The 14782-nt window shown below is 40.9% G+C and overlaps 2 protein-coding genes and 1 long non-coding RNA gene across 4 annotated transcripts in view; 2 read left to right on the forward strand and 1 right to left on the reverse strand.

The window, feature by feature from the left end:
• LOC130915820 (uncharacterized) overlaps nt 1-14782 on the reverse strand; it is a 73348-nt gene that overhangs the window by 24521 nt on the left and 34045 nt on the right. The window contains exon 3 of one of the 2 annotated variants that reach the window (XR_009063163.1): nt 12977-13564. The exons of the other annotated variant lie outside the window; for it this stretch is intronic. This is a non-coding gene — a long non-coding RNA (uncharacterized LOC130915820). Of the gene's footprint in view, nt 1-12976; nt 13565-14782 lie in introns of those variants that run through there. 2 annotated transcript variants of the gene reach the window in all.
• LOC130915804 (C-Jun-amino-terminal kinase-interacting protein 1-like) overlaps nt 1-14782 on the forward strand; it is a 49180-nt gene that overhangs the window by 14555 nt on the left and 19843 nt on the right. Inside the window, exons 3-5 of the mRNA XM_057835902.1 lie at nt 8431-8997; nt 13367-13909; nt 14112-14363. Of these exons, the coding sequence (XP_057691885.1) occupies nt 8431-8997; nt 13367-13909; nt 14112-14363 (1362 nt within the window). The remainder of the gene's footprint in view (nt 1-8430; nt 8998-13366; nt 13910-14111; nt 14364-14782) is intronic.
• Nucleotides 3159-4460, forward strand: LOC130915813 (uncharacterized). Its single transcript, XM_057835920.1, has 2 exons — nt 3159-3819; nt 3915-4460. Exons 1-2 carry the CDS (start codon nt 3294-3296, stop codon nt 4352-4354), a joined length of 966 nt encoding a protein of 321 aa, XP_057691903.1. The 5' UTR covers nt 3159-3293; the 3' UTR covers nt 4355-4460.

A 14782-nucleotide genomic window follows, 5' to 3' on the forward strand; every position in this document is an offset into this window, starting at 1 on the left:
TTCTTCCGCATTTCTGCTCACGACTTCCGTTTTACACTTTCTCCGTCCAAAACAACAGTGGAGCTGGAGTAACATTACTCATCAAAATCCCTCAAAAAAAGACAATTTGGAAATACCGCATCCATCTGCCATCATCACGGCATGGGAGGACAACATGTTCAGGAAGGCAGATGTAGAACCAAGCCCGTGCCACCACACAGACGGGGTGTTTACGTAGCCATTTAACCGCTGGTGTTATGGAAGGTAGGTTCTTCCTATGCCTGCATTTTCATGTGTCCGGTGCTCAAAAAATACTGAAGCTAATATCTTGCGCATGAAACGATTTGCTGTCTTTGATATTGTTATTACGATGATGATTGTAATTATGATGATGTTTAATATTATTTACCACAACTACTGTACTGGTGTGGCTGCAACACATGCTGTTTGCGGCTAGCCTGTTGCTAATCAGTACGTGTAGGATGGCACAATTATGTAAACGCATAAATGCAAGTGTTACAATTTTTTTGGTTTGTTTGTTTGCTTACAGGTGGAAAATGCTGTTGGGCAAGGGAAGTGCCTCACAACAACCCTTACTGTAAGTCGATGGACATACATCAAGACTATGTGCATTCTACTTTCATGATGAAAGGCTCGATTTATGCGCCATCTTCGTTAATATTTTTCTAATAATTTCATGAATTGTGATTTATTGACCTGGTTTGCACATGCACCAATGGTTTTAAATAAAACAAGAACTTGAATCATGTTGTCAAAATGTTTTGTTGCGATCAATTTCTGCAGTAAAAAAGAATGACATACTATTTTGTTTATATGTATATCCAGGGGTGCACATAAGTGGTCCGCATGCGCGCATGCGTACCGGACATAGACAAACGCGCTGGCCCTCAACGACTTCCATACGCTTTTGCGTACCGATGGCTGACCACCGTATTTGCGGCGGACACGAGAAAATAACTTCTCAAAATGTCAAAAAGGCAGGCCACACTGAGTAATTACATCCGTGTTCCCCCACCCCCGTCAAGAGACAGACAGACGACAGAGACGTCACCGGAGCTACCGAAAAAAAGGACTTTTGCTGAAAAGTAGGAGGTACCATGGCTAGAAGCAAATGATGCTCTCACAGAAATGCGGTACAAAATGTGCTGTGAGAATCCCAATGTCGCCGATAAGAGCAGCGCATTTTATGTAGGGTCAAAGAATTTCAGCCATCCAAACTTTGAAAAGCACGAAAAAAACAGGGCATGTGGCAATTAAGCAAACTATCGATGTCAAACAGGACCCTGCTCGCCCTATGGACAAGTGGCGGAATAAAGGTAATGAACAGCGACATGCACTGACAAACGTGTTTTTGCACGCATTTTACAAAGCTAAACATGCACGTTCAATAAGGTCTTATGAGGAGGACATCCCACTTTTAAAAAGGCTTGGAGTTAATGTGGGAGCCGCATAATGCCCTTTATTTTGAATTGGTGCTTTGTATTTCTTTACATTTCAAAGTAATGGCAATTTTGTTGTGCCAGTTGATGTTAATCAAGCATTAATTGTTAATATAATTAATTAAAGTTAATTGGCTCTAAGTAAAGCTTGTCATAAATTTATCGCTTCAGGCGGGTTGGCTCTCAAGCTCAATGAGGACCAAGTCACATCTCCAGGTCCTCCTCTGAGAACCTGGGCAAAAAAATTATGTGCACCCCTGTGTATATCCCTTGTAGTATTTCTTTGTCACAACAAAATCCGTGTCAGCCCTTCTGGATTCGGCAACTGTAATATTATTTGTAATTTCACCTCATTTTGGTCACTCAAGTGGCCGGCGTATCAATCTACACCTCACGTCAAAACAGGCTGACAAGTTGTTATAACTTTGTCCACGAATGATCAATAAAGTGACAAGAACCAACATAGAATCTTTTAGGTATATCCTAAGGTTTAAAGCACATCCTTAACTTATTGTCTGCACTCTGCAGTTGGTTTCGATATAAGGCGTATGGCAAAGTAGATCCACACTGGCGCTTTGAAGCTAGACGCTGTTCAAAACATTCCACTTCCAACCATACATATATAGGCTATAGGCGCTTCCAGGAGTTCTCGCACAGCACAGAAAGTCACGGAGTCTCATCTACGTCGTGCTGAATCCATTTTTGTAGATTCCGTGGGTTCCTCTGGTTTGATATTGCAATTTTAACTTTGTCAGCACACTGCTTACTTCAACCGTACTTGATGTTGTTCTGTCTAAACCGGAAGTTCGGAGCAGAAATAATCAAAGATTGCTCCGCCCATGTTTCGCTCAGGAAACTTGTCTATTGTCCCCAAAACCCCTTGAACTTCACATAGTACAGTATTCTTCGCCTCACCGAACCAACAGCAGGCGTGGTTTGTAGCATGGCTGCGGTCAGTCTGACTGCAGGCTACAAACCACGCCTTGTACATACTACGCCCCTCCAAACCACGGCTGCTGTTGGTACGGTGGCGTGAAGAATTAGTTTACTGTACTATGTCAAGTTCAATGGGTTTTTGGGACAATAGGCCCTTGCCCAATTCTTCACTACGGTTGCCACCTGTCCCTTAAAATAAGGAACGATCTGAAATTGGAAATTAAATGCTGCGTTCCGTATTGAACTAATACGGAATATAAATGAATAGATACATTTCTATGGATTTTAGGAGTTTTGGGGATGTCTTTTTTTCTCTGCCTCTACAGCTTTGGGCGCGATGGGGGCGTCCCATATTTCTTATTTCTGAAAGGTGGCAACCCTATTCTTCACCTTAAACTTAACTAGACACAGGGGTATTGCGGATATTGTGATCACTATATTGTAACCTCTGCTATGTTTGTAAGTCATTTAATGTTGTGAATCAACCATTAAAATTGTTAAAATTGCTCCTGTTATTGAATTAGTTGCCTTCTGTTTGCTTTCAACATGAAAGTTTTAAATCGCTTTCATCATTGAAAGATAGATTCAAGTCAAGATTTTGCCGATTTAGGAGTATTTTAGATAAAAAGGTCGCTAGGAAGGTTCGCTACAACAGAGCCTCCCTGTGAAGGCTACTGCTTTAAGATGGCGGCTATTTACCAACGCCAGTGAGTCCGTCATTTTGCATCTATTTCTCTATACACGTGATTTCTACCATAGCATTAATGTGGGCGTAGTTTGTAGCAAATGTGCGTTGTTCGTAGCGGCTGTCGGCCGCAGTCAGGTATTATTAATATTATTATTATTGACTCAGACCCTTCTCCACATCACGTAACTGATGACGTACATATCATGGGACTATAGCGCGGGCTGTTGTTCATGACGTCAGTTCCTCTTTCTTCGCGGCAATTCAACATGGCTAACTGGACGGATAGCGAAATTCGACTGCTACTTGACATTACAGCCGAGAAGGAGACGGTAAAAATGTTCAATGGGACGTCGCGAGACGCAGTGATATATGACCGTATCACCAGAAAAGTACGAGAGGCCGGCGTGCATCGGACTAAAACGCAGGTGGTGAACAAACTCAAAACAATGAAGCGGCGCTACCACGCAGTTGTTGACCACAACCGCAAAAGTGGCACCGAAAGGTTGGACTTTCTATATTACGAGCAGTGCGATGCGATATGGGGCTCGCAAAGGACTACGGCGTCGGACTTTATAGCTAGCAATCTGGACGAGACTGCAGCGTGTTCGTCGGTAATCAAGGATGAACCGTCGTCGTCGCCACCGCCGCCGCCAGAAAACATGGCTGCACCGTGCTACACGCTATCATTTCCCGGTCGCGCCGAGGAGACCAGCGACGCAGAGAATACGTCGTTGAATGACTCTACTCCACTTACAGGTACGATTGAGCACACGATACAACGCAAGCAGTAATGGGAAACGTTTGTGTTCTCACGGATACCAATTTCATCGCCTTTTTGTTTTCATTGTCAGTGCCAACACGCAAGATTACTCCGCCTGCTAAAAGACGAAAGACCAGCGAACAGCAACTTGTAAACATCTTGAGAGACATGGAGAATACTGCTCAAGAACACGAGCGAGAACGCTGGGCTGAGCAAAGAAAATATGAAGAACAAGTACGTCGGGAGGACCTGGTGCTAAGGGAGCGAGAGGTGGCAGCCGTGGAAGACATGACCTCCCTGTTGCACGAACTCGTAAACAGACAGCAACTTGTAAACATTTTGAGAGACATGGAGAATAGCCGTCAAGAACACGAGCGAGAACGTTGGGCCGAGCAAAGAAAATATGAGGAGGAAGTACGGCGGGAGGCCATGCTGCTAAGGGAGCGAGAGGTGGCGGCCATGGAAGACATGACCTCCCTGTTGCGCGAACTTGTAAACAGACTGCCTTACCAGCAGCAGCAGGAGCATTAGATTCGGGCCCCCAGCTACCACCAAAATTGAAGTATAAGCAAATGAGATGTATTGCTCATTTAGCACATTTTATGGTGTGTTTGTGTGTGGTTAAACCTGTTTTTTTTTTTTTAATAAATATTTTTGAGGGAAAAAAAAGTTTAGTCTGATCTATTACAAGCAGAGGTGGGTAGAGTAGCCAAATATTTTACTCAAGAGTAGCTTTACTTCAAAATATTACTCAAGAGTACAAGTAGTCATCCAAAAAATGTACTTAAGTACAAGTAAAAAAGTATCCAGTGAAAAGAATACCCAAGTAATGAGTAACATTTTGAGTAACTGCTTATTTACCGGTACTTTTAACAATGGAATTTTTTTTCCAGCACTGAACTCTTGTTATAATGATACTTGAAGGAGATAGTACCTTTTCTCGTAGGCACTGTCTGTTTGCATTATTCTAACACAATATATCAGGGAATAGTATCGTTTCTCGTATTTACTGTATTACTCTATAACACACCCAATATAAAATAAATAGCACACCATAGTTTAATGAAAACAGGCAGAATATAGAGTGTAAGAGATAAACAATGCTTTCTTATCACGGAAGCCCATTGCGTGCGTCATAAAATTAACTGAGCAAGATTGACGCTGACAAGCCCACATCTGCACCACCAAGTCTCGCAACCAGTTCTCCCGGACTGTCCGCGACAAATGGCAGGACGGTGTGTCCTCAGGAGAACACCCGTTATCCAACTGATAACACGACTGACAAGACTCCAAGAGCCCCGTTGACGCTGAGATGGCAAAATCCACATCCTCGTTGCCCGGACAACAGTAACTCACGAATCCTCCTGTCCAATCCACAAATTGACAATAATCCCAAACACACACTTCTTCCTGCCCACGGCCTGCCCCGCGAGAACCTTCAAAAGACCCAATGTTTAACTAAGTGTTGTCATTTTTTCTCGGAAACCTTATGATAGGGTGACCTGGCCTCTCCGCCTGAGTGTTTCTGTTCCGCCTTGCCGTTTTTTTTATCTCTGTTGAACCGAATAAATTGTCAACTTGTTTTCAGCGAGCCTTCTTTAAACCTTTCTAAATGGCCTAAGTACAAGGGGCTAAGACTAAGGTGAACGCATGGAGTTTTCCCTTCTGGCCGGATTGCCGGGATCCCCCCCGGACTGTTGGATCCGGCTGGCGTGATTCCAGCGATCTGTCTAAAAGGTCAGATTCCTTCATACTGGACAATAACCCATTACATAACCACATTAAGCCAAAGAAAAAATTAAATTGATAGGCTAAATGATCAATGCAAAATAAATATTGATTTATACTAACTTTTACACTGCAAATTGATAACGTCTAATCTGATAATTTTTCTTAAGTCTAGTCGAATAATTATCTCCATCTCGTTTTGAGTGTTAAAGACAAACATACTAATATGTCAGATTATTCCATTTAAAGCAAGTAAATATTACTATTTGGTTTTTATTAAGCCCATTCATCTAAAAGTTGGTCATTTTTCACCTAAATGCAGAAAAAATTGCTTTCAAATAATGTTTTGAACAATATTCTTCAATTAAGAACATTTTTTAACAGGTTATTTGGGGGGGATTAAACATACTAAGTTACTAACTTTTTGCTCAAAATAAGTATAAGAAAAATAACTAGCTGAAAATAAGCTTATTTCAAGAAATTTAAGTGAGTCAAATTTACTTAAAGTGTTGGCAGATCATTTCACTTATTTCTCGTAGATTTACACTGAAAACAAGAGAATTTAACTAGTTTTAAGGAGCCGTGTGTTTTCGCGGTACAAATGTGTTGGTTCAGGTGATAAACTGTCCGATTCAAACCTTTGTTTTCAAAATCTACTAAAGAAACATTTTGAAAACTTCCAGAATAAATGTGTGGATTTTATTAGCAAGTTTAAATTGTAATATTTGAACACAAACAATATTAACATACACAATAAATACAAATCTGTTAATATTCTCTTAACTATCCAGGAATGCAAAAAAAATAAACATTTGTCTTGAGACCACGCAACATTGTCAAACTAAATTAAATACATTATAACTGAAAAAACTTATTTGTGTATAACAAAAAATAAAAAATTCCCTCCTTCCTTCAGATGAAACACTACTCCTTTTGTCCTCAAGCACAGCCAAACTTAACAAAAAATGAAAGCTTCTTTGGGCTGGTTTAAGACCACATAAACATAACAAAAATGAAAATTCGGGACGAGGGTAAACCTTGGTTCACTACATTTCTCACGGTTTAATTAACGTTTACAGTAGAAAACGGATACTAAAGGATATTTCTCTCAAAGCAGCTTTCTATTCGAGTTCGGGAAATTCACACAGATTAACATTATGCTAACTCCGATGCAGGTCAGACTTTCCGTAGCAAAATTAGTGGTGTGTTCCCCACCTCCACAACATTGACATCAATTACAATGGCTGGTGCTAGCGGGAAAAAAACAGCCGATATTCCTCGTCTTCGCACGGGGCGGAGGAGGCGGCTTGTTGTATTTGTGTCGGTGCAGTGATTGCGTGTGTGTGTGTTGGGGGTCAAGTCATCAGCCAATCAAATGTGCGTTTCTATGTGCGTGTCTACCCTTACAACATGTAGGAAGACAATCTAAATGTAACTGAAGTCATTATATAATACAAACAAGGTTGCTCAAAAGTTGGTTGGGACAATTTGAGCATCCTGAAAAGTTGGTAGTGTCTTGTTCCTACCGTCCCTATGCAAACCTACGCCCTTGGTATAGATTGATATAGTATATGGTCCCCGAAGTAACTGTACAGTTTGATAACAGAACTGGCATTCTTGGCTTGCACAGAATTTTGGGCTATAATCGGTGAATGCAAAATGCATAGATGTCCCAATAACAAGCAATAAAAAAATGCATTAGTTTTGCATGCCCAAACCTGTTAATCGAGAACATACTTTTAATATGAAAAAATATGACAAAAACAACCTGCCATCTCTCTCAATTGCAACAGGTTGGCGGGAGGGAAGCCGAGTCAGAAATTGGGGTCACATCATTTCCTCATATGATGACTTGCAGTGAGGGTGAAAATTTAGGCAGATGAACCAAACACATGTTACACCAGACTTTTATCCAGCTGTACAAGATAGAAATGGAAACCTTTTTTTTTTTCAGACGACCACTGGAGTTAGTTTAAATGTGCTTGCACAAGTGTATGTATGTATGTACTCTTTTGGTTGTGGCGACTCAGCCATTTCTTCACGTTGTCCTCCCATGTCGTGATGATGGCTGATATACAGTTGTGGTCAAAAGTTTACATACACTTGTGAAGAACATAATGTCATGGCTCTCTTGAGTTTCCAGTTATTTCTACAACTCTGATTTTTCTCTGATAGAGTGATTGGAACAGATACTTCTTTGTCACAAAAAACATTCATGAAGTTTGGTTCTTTTATGACTTAATTATGGGTGAACAGAAAAAAGTGAATTTGGAAATGCGACATTTCCAAATTCTCTTTTAAGAGGGATTTTGATGAGTAATGCCACTCCAGCACCACTGTTGTTTTGGTTGGTGTGGGGGGCACGTACTGTTGATATCAGGTCATTTGGGGACATCTGGGGGACATGTCCTAGTCATATCAGGTTATTTGGGGGACATATCCTTGTCATATCAGGTCATTTGGGGACATATCCTGGTAATATCAGGTCATTTGGAGACATTATGGGGACATGTCCTGGTCATATCAGGTCATTTGGGGACATAGGGGGGGACATATCCTGGTCATATCAGGTCATTTGGGGGACATGTCCAGGCCATATCAAGTCATTTGGGGGACATGTACTGGTCATATCCGGTCATTTGGGGACATTTGGGGGACATGTCCTGGTCATATCAGCTCATTTGGGGACATTTGGGGAACATGTTCTGGTCATATCCAGTCATTTAGGGACATTTCATTATGGAGGATGATCCCTGCTCTAAAAAATAATTAAAAATAGGTGAAAAGAAAGGGTAAAAATCAAGACTATTTGCATGTATTACTTTTCTCCCCGTTATATTACCCAAAATATAATCCACTTGTTTTCTTTGTGTTTTAAGGGGATCAGACACAACCTGATAGCCAATCAAAAGCAGAGGACAAAGTCCGACCCTGCAACCGACGCCCTGCCCCTAAACCTCCAACTGCCAATGGTGCCAACAGCAGCGCTGGCACTCAAGCTGCACCAAATGACGCGCGGGCTCGATTACGAGAAAGGCAGCCGCCAGGAGCCACGAACACTCAGTCCTTGAGCATGCCTAGGAGTCAACGGAGAGGTGGAGCAGTGGGAGCAGGAAGAGGAAGAGGAGGAGGGAGAGGAGCAGGTGCGATGAGAGAGAGGAGCTCAGGGGATATCAGAGGCAAGGATGGAGTGACATCGGGGAAGGAAGAACGAAAAGGTGGAAGATTGTGCGAGGAATCTAAGGGGAAGGAGAAAGGTAAAACCATAAATCAAAGACTTAAAAGCTCGAGCGCAGATGGGAGAGGAAAACTATGTGCCAAAAAGGATGACCCGGCTTCAAGGGCAAAGCCCAAAAACTCACTCCCTAATCAGGTTTACCTGACAGCCATGGTGGTCCCACGCACACCAGTCGCACCAAGGAAGGAGGACAAGACAAAGGTCCAAGGTAAGAAATCACCTTGGGCCTCAACTTTGCTGGTGTGTCTTCGAGAAGGCAACTGATAAAATAGCTTTGCAGATCTTTTGGACAACGGAGTAGTTTCACTCGCTATATGCAGATCAAATTTTATTATTTCAACAACAACATTAAGTATTTCCAGATAATGCTATCTTAAATGGACTTCTTTTTTGATCTAATTTAAAAACTGTTCATTTAATAGCAGGACCTTTCTATGTGATTTTCTCCCGTCAATTTGAATCAGAGCATTTTTTTATTATCTTCTTTATTTTTAGGGTAATAAAATGCCACAAAAATATATATAATAATTTAGTGTTTAGCTCTGTGTGATAGAATAATACAGTACAGTGGGCAGTGACTCTCATGACAGGAGCACAATCCGTTCCACGACCAAGCTCGTAATGTGAATGTACTCGTATCATGGATGTACAGTGGTATGAAAAAGTATCTGAACATTTTGTAATTTCTCACATTTTTGCATAAAATCACCATCAAATGTGATCTGATCTTTGTCAAAATCACAGAGATGAAACAAAAAGTATCTGCTTTAACTAAAACCACCCATTTATATGTTATGTTATTTAAATGTTATGTTTTATAACATTTATACGATTTCATATTTTAATGAGGATAGTATGCAAACAATGACAGAAAGGGGAAAATAAGTAAGTGAACCATCACATTTTTGGCAGCAATAACTTTAACCAGACGCTTCCTGTAGCTGCAGATCCGTTCGGCACATCGATCAGGACTAATCTTGGCCCATTCTTCTCTACAATACTGCTGTAGTTCAGTTAGATTCCTGGGATGTCTGGCATGAATCGCTGTCTTTAGGTCATGCCACAGCATCTCAATGGGGTTCAAGTCTGGACTTTGACTTGGCCACTCCAGAACGTGTATTTTGTTCTTCTGAAACCATTCTGAAGTTGATTTACTTCTGTATTTTGGATGCCTCAGGTTTTCTTGCAAAACATCCTGATAAACCTTTGAATTCATGCTTCCATTAATGATTGCAAGTTGTCCAGGCCCCGAGGAAGCAAAACAGCCCCAAATATTGATGCTCCCTCCACCATGCTTCACGGTGGGGATGAGGTGTTGATGTTGGAGAGCTGTTCCATTTTTCCTCCACACAAGACGTTGCGTGTTACTCCCAAACAATTCAACTTTGGTTTCATCAGTCCACAAAATATTTTGCCAAAACGTGTCCAAGTGCCTTTTCGCGAACATTACAAAAGCTGCGGTTTTTTTGTGTGTATGTTTTTTTTTTTTTTTTAGACCTCCCATGAACACTATTCTTGGCCATAGTTTTGCATATGGTTGATGTGTGCACAGAGATATTGGACTGTGCCAGTGATTTCTAAAAGTCTTTAGCAGACACTCTCGGGTTCTTTTTTACCACTCTGAGTGTTCTGCGCTGAACTCTTGGCATTATCTTTGGTGTACGTCCACTCCTTGGGAGAGAAGCAACAGTGCCAAACTCTCTCCATTTGTAGACAACTTCTCTGACTGTTGATTGATGAACATCCATATTTATACAAATCAACAATCCTTGATCGCAGGTCTTCAGGCAGCTCTTTTCACTGAGCCATGTTGCAAACCAGACAATGCTTCTCATCAGACAATTCCTACTAGGTGTGTGTTTTATAGTGGGCAGGACAGCTTTAAACCACTCATCAGTGATTTCGCCAGTCATTTATAACAAAGCAAGTGTCGTTTGGATAATTATGAACAGAGGTGGGTAAAGTAGCCAAAACTTTAACTCAAGTAAAGGTAGCGTTACTTCAAAATAATATTACTCAAGTAAAGGTAAATGTAGTCATCCAAAAAATGTTCTCAAGCGCAAGTAAAAAAGTATTTAGTGAACAGAATACTCAAGTTGTGAGTAACATTGTGAGTAACTGCTTAAGATGTTTGATTTATTTTTTCAACAATGGTATTTTTTTCCCAGCACAAAGTTATTTATATGAACTGTTATTATTATATGTACTATAACATATAACATAACCACATAAATCCAAAGAAATACAACGAAAAACAATGAATTCTGGTGACAGAAAGAAATCTACAGAAATTAAGCATTAATCCTCCAAAAAGCATGAGTGCCCTCTAGTGGAGAAAATATATTTCCTATTATGAAACTAAAATGATCATATCTCCGGTTTTCCGTGGTCAATCGGCGCCAAATAAAAACTAGGGGAGAGATTCAAATCCGCGCTTTCAAGTCATGTTGATGGCGGCGCTCCAGATATGTAAGCTTGAGTCTGATTGGTTAATGGATTCATGTGATTATTATTGCACTGTCTCATTGGTGAAACTGGTTGAGCATCTGTTGGCGTCTCTGGCAAAAAAAGTAAGAGCTAATACTTGTATGTAGAATAAAGAGGGAAAATGTAACAGCTAGTGTAGCCCAAAGTCGCGGAGGAAGAGTAGAGTTTCTTCTGCACAAGTAAGAATGAAAACTATTGGTTTGTAAAACTCCTCTTAGAAGTACATTTTCCTCAAAAAGTTACTGTAGTAAGTAAATGTAACACGTGACTACCCACCTCTGATTATGAAAGTCTTCGGCTTACCTCAGATAGACTTCCCCATCAGTTGACAACACAGCTCCCACGAACATTGCGCCATGCCTTTCCATTGGGGGCCGACCCAGGCAGAGCATTTGGCTTTCAATGTGATAAACTCAAACAAACGCTGTGTTCAAACGCGGGATTTAGGTGGGAAAAGGACGAAAGTTTTACTGCGTATGAGCAGGCAGGAGTGTTTCAACAGTTATTTTTGCCATTTCGTGATTTGGACTACACTTTGGAGAGGAGTAGCCACTAACAAAACTAATAATACCGTATTAGCCCAAATATAAGACGGTGTTTTTTGCATTGAAATAAGACTAAAAGACTAATATTCGGGCCAATACGGTATATATAAATAGTGATAACTTTTGCAATAGACAGACAACCAATCAGGGTGTAAACTGCCTACTGCTCATAGTCAGCTGGGATACGCTCTGGCACCCCCACGTCCCTCGTGAAGATAAGCAGCAAGGAAGAGGAATGAATGAATTGGTTAATGACGTTGTACACAAACAGCCCCAGCACTTCATGATAGGAATTGGCCCCCCCTGCCAACTGTACGTAAGTGATGCATTCAATACAGTTGCGATTAGAAGTGTTCAAACAGCAAAACATAATCCACAAAGGAACAATTTGTACAAGCACGAGTACAAGTACTAGTACGTTAGATAATTTTATGTCTGCATTTGAGCAAAATATGTATGCTACTGTGTTGCTTCTGTTCATGCTGGATACTGTTACAGTGAAGCACTCCTTGAAAGAGACGGCGAGAACGAAAAGTTGCATTTGGTACAATGCAAAATGACTTTTGGTATATGGCATTTTTTTGTATATTGGCAAAATGGCTTTTGGCGTATGGCATTTTTTTGGTATAGGGAAAATGGCTTTTGGTATATGGCATGACTTTGGTACATGGCAAAATGGCTTTTGGTAATGGCATTTATGTTGCTATATGGCAAAATGGATATTGGTAAATGTCTTTTTTTTAATATAGCATTTTTGGTATAGGGAATTTTTTGCAGGCCAGGCACGTTAATGCCATTGACGGCTATGCACGTCCAAATTTTCCATTCATTTTGAATGGCAGAAAAATGTGTGGTTGTAATTTTTGACCATACTCTTGCCATTACAGCGCATTGACATTCAACTGGCACCCAAGTAAGACCATGCCACTGACGGCCATGAACGTCCAAATTTTCCATTCACTTTCAATTGCAAAAAAACGTGTGGTTGTGATACTTGATCATACACTTACCATTACAGCGCATTGACATTCAACTGGCGCCCAAGTAAAACCCTGCCATTGAGGGCCATGCACATTACCAAAAAAAAAAAAAGCCATTTGCCAAAAGCCATTTTGCTATATACGGAAAAAAAGTCATATACCAGAATAAATGCCATATCCCAAAAGCCATTTTGCCTTGGTCCACTGACTGGTTCAGGGATCACTGCCACAACAGACAGCGATCACCTTGGTTGATAGTAAAAGCGAAGGCATACGCGTCCTTTTGCCAGGATGAGTCAACGTTCTTCCAAGTAATCTTTAAATTAAAACTTTTGCTTGAGCATGGTGCTTTTTATGGAAAATCGGTGACAAACATAGAAGTCCAATAACAAAGCACCACTTGGTTGGTTCCTCCAAATTACACACTTGTAGTCCTTGCTGTCATTACCCACAAGTCTCTCGATCATAGGTGTGTTAGTCAAATGAAATGAATTACTCATGAAAAAAAAAATCTCCCTAAGACTCGTTGTACAGTAATTGAACTAATCTTTGTTTGTCTTCCTAGGTCAAAACCATGACAGGACAAATCAAAAGCCTACTGTTCAGTCCCAGTCTAGCAGTGAAGGGGCATCCAACAGAATGTCCCTCAGCTCAGACACCGAGGGACCCCCACCAGAACCCCAGCAACCACCTCGATCCCATCAAGCAAACCCTGATATCCATGAAGAGGAAGTGGAGGGAGAATCTTCCACCGAATCCTGTCCTAAAAAAGATGCCAAATCAGAGAAGAGCCAATCAAAAGTGAAGCCAATGCTTGTAAATGATGACAACGTGACTGAGAGCACCAAATCGGTCTCTCAGGGAGATCTTGTGGGTTCTCAAACTGTACCAAAGAGTGATGCGTCTCTGGTGTTAAATAACGACTCTGCAAAAAACACTATGGTGGTTGGCGAACATGCTCAACTGGGATTGGTTGCGGTCAAGGACAGTAAGAGCGGGCACAATGATGACAGTGACGCAGAGACAGTCTATCAGTCAGCCAATGAGGAGGAAGATCCCGAGTATGAAGAGGAGAGGAAAAGGAAAGAAGAAGAAACGTGGAAACAAGGTGAGAGATTTTAAAATCACATTTGCTAAAGAAAATCCTTCCAGATTAATTTTCATGCATGGATAGTTATGCGCTCGGAGTAAAATGTTCCGACAAAATCTTTCGTAGTACTGGCTAAAAAAAACATAGCATTAACTTTGATCAGCTTTTCACAAGACAAAGAATATTAGGTAAGTCTGATTTGTTTGTTTTTTGTTCCAAGAGCGGAGGAAAGAAGAAGAAATGAGAAGAAAGGAGGACGAGAAAAGAAAGATGAAAGAAGAAGACTTGAGGAGACGGCGGGAGGAGGAAGTGAAAAGGAGGAGGGAGGTGGTGGCAAGGGTCAGTAAGCACCCCAAAATAATCTCAACCAGAACATCGGACCAAGAGGAATCAATTGGAGGGAGAGCCTGTGCTCCAAGAACCAAAAAGTTCATTAACCTGTTTTCTTCTGACAATGACTACAGTTCCACAGGTTTGTTTATCTCATGTATTGCAGTCATTTTTCTTACTGAATAAAATATAGTAAAAAGTAGGGATGTCCCGATCGGATCACGTGATCGGAAATCAGGCCGATCGCGCCATTTTTCAGAGGATCGAAATCGGGTGAAAAGGATCGGGTTTTTAATTAATAATATATTCTGTATATATGGGGGAAAACACTCAGGTGACTTGGAAGTTCCGCTCTGAGACACACCAATTTGGCCAAATTTCAAAATTGTCCTATATGCATGTGTGATACATCATTGGAAAGCTTAAAATCTCAATTTTCTGGGGGTAGAAAAATTTTGAACAGGAGGGCATTTAAAAAAAATAATAATTTAACCCCTAAACCCTAACTTGAGGTGAGAGCATGAGAGTAATAATTAAAGACACCATGATTTTAACAAGATA

The sequence above is a fragment of the Corythoichthys intestinalis genome, chromosome 5 (genome assembly GCF_030265065.1).
Source record: "Corythoichthys intestinalis isolate RoL2023-P3 chromosome 5, ASM3026506v1, whole genome shotgun sequence".
Classification (NCBI taxonomy): domain Eukaryota; kingdom Metazoa; phylum Chordata; class Actinopteri; order Syngnathiformes; family Syngnathidae; genus Corythoichthys; species Corythoichthys intestinalis.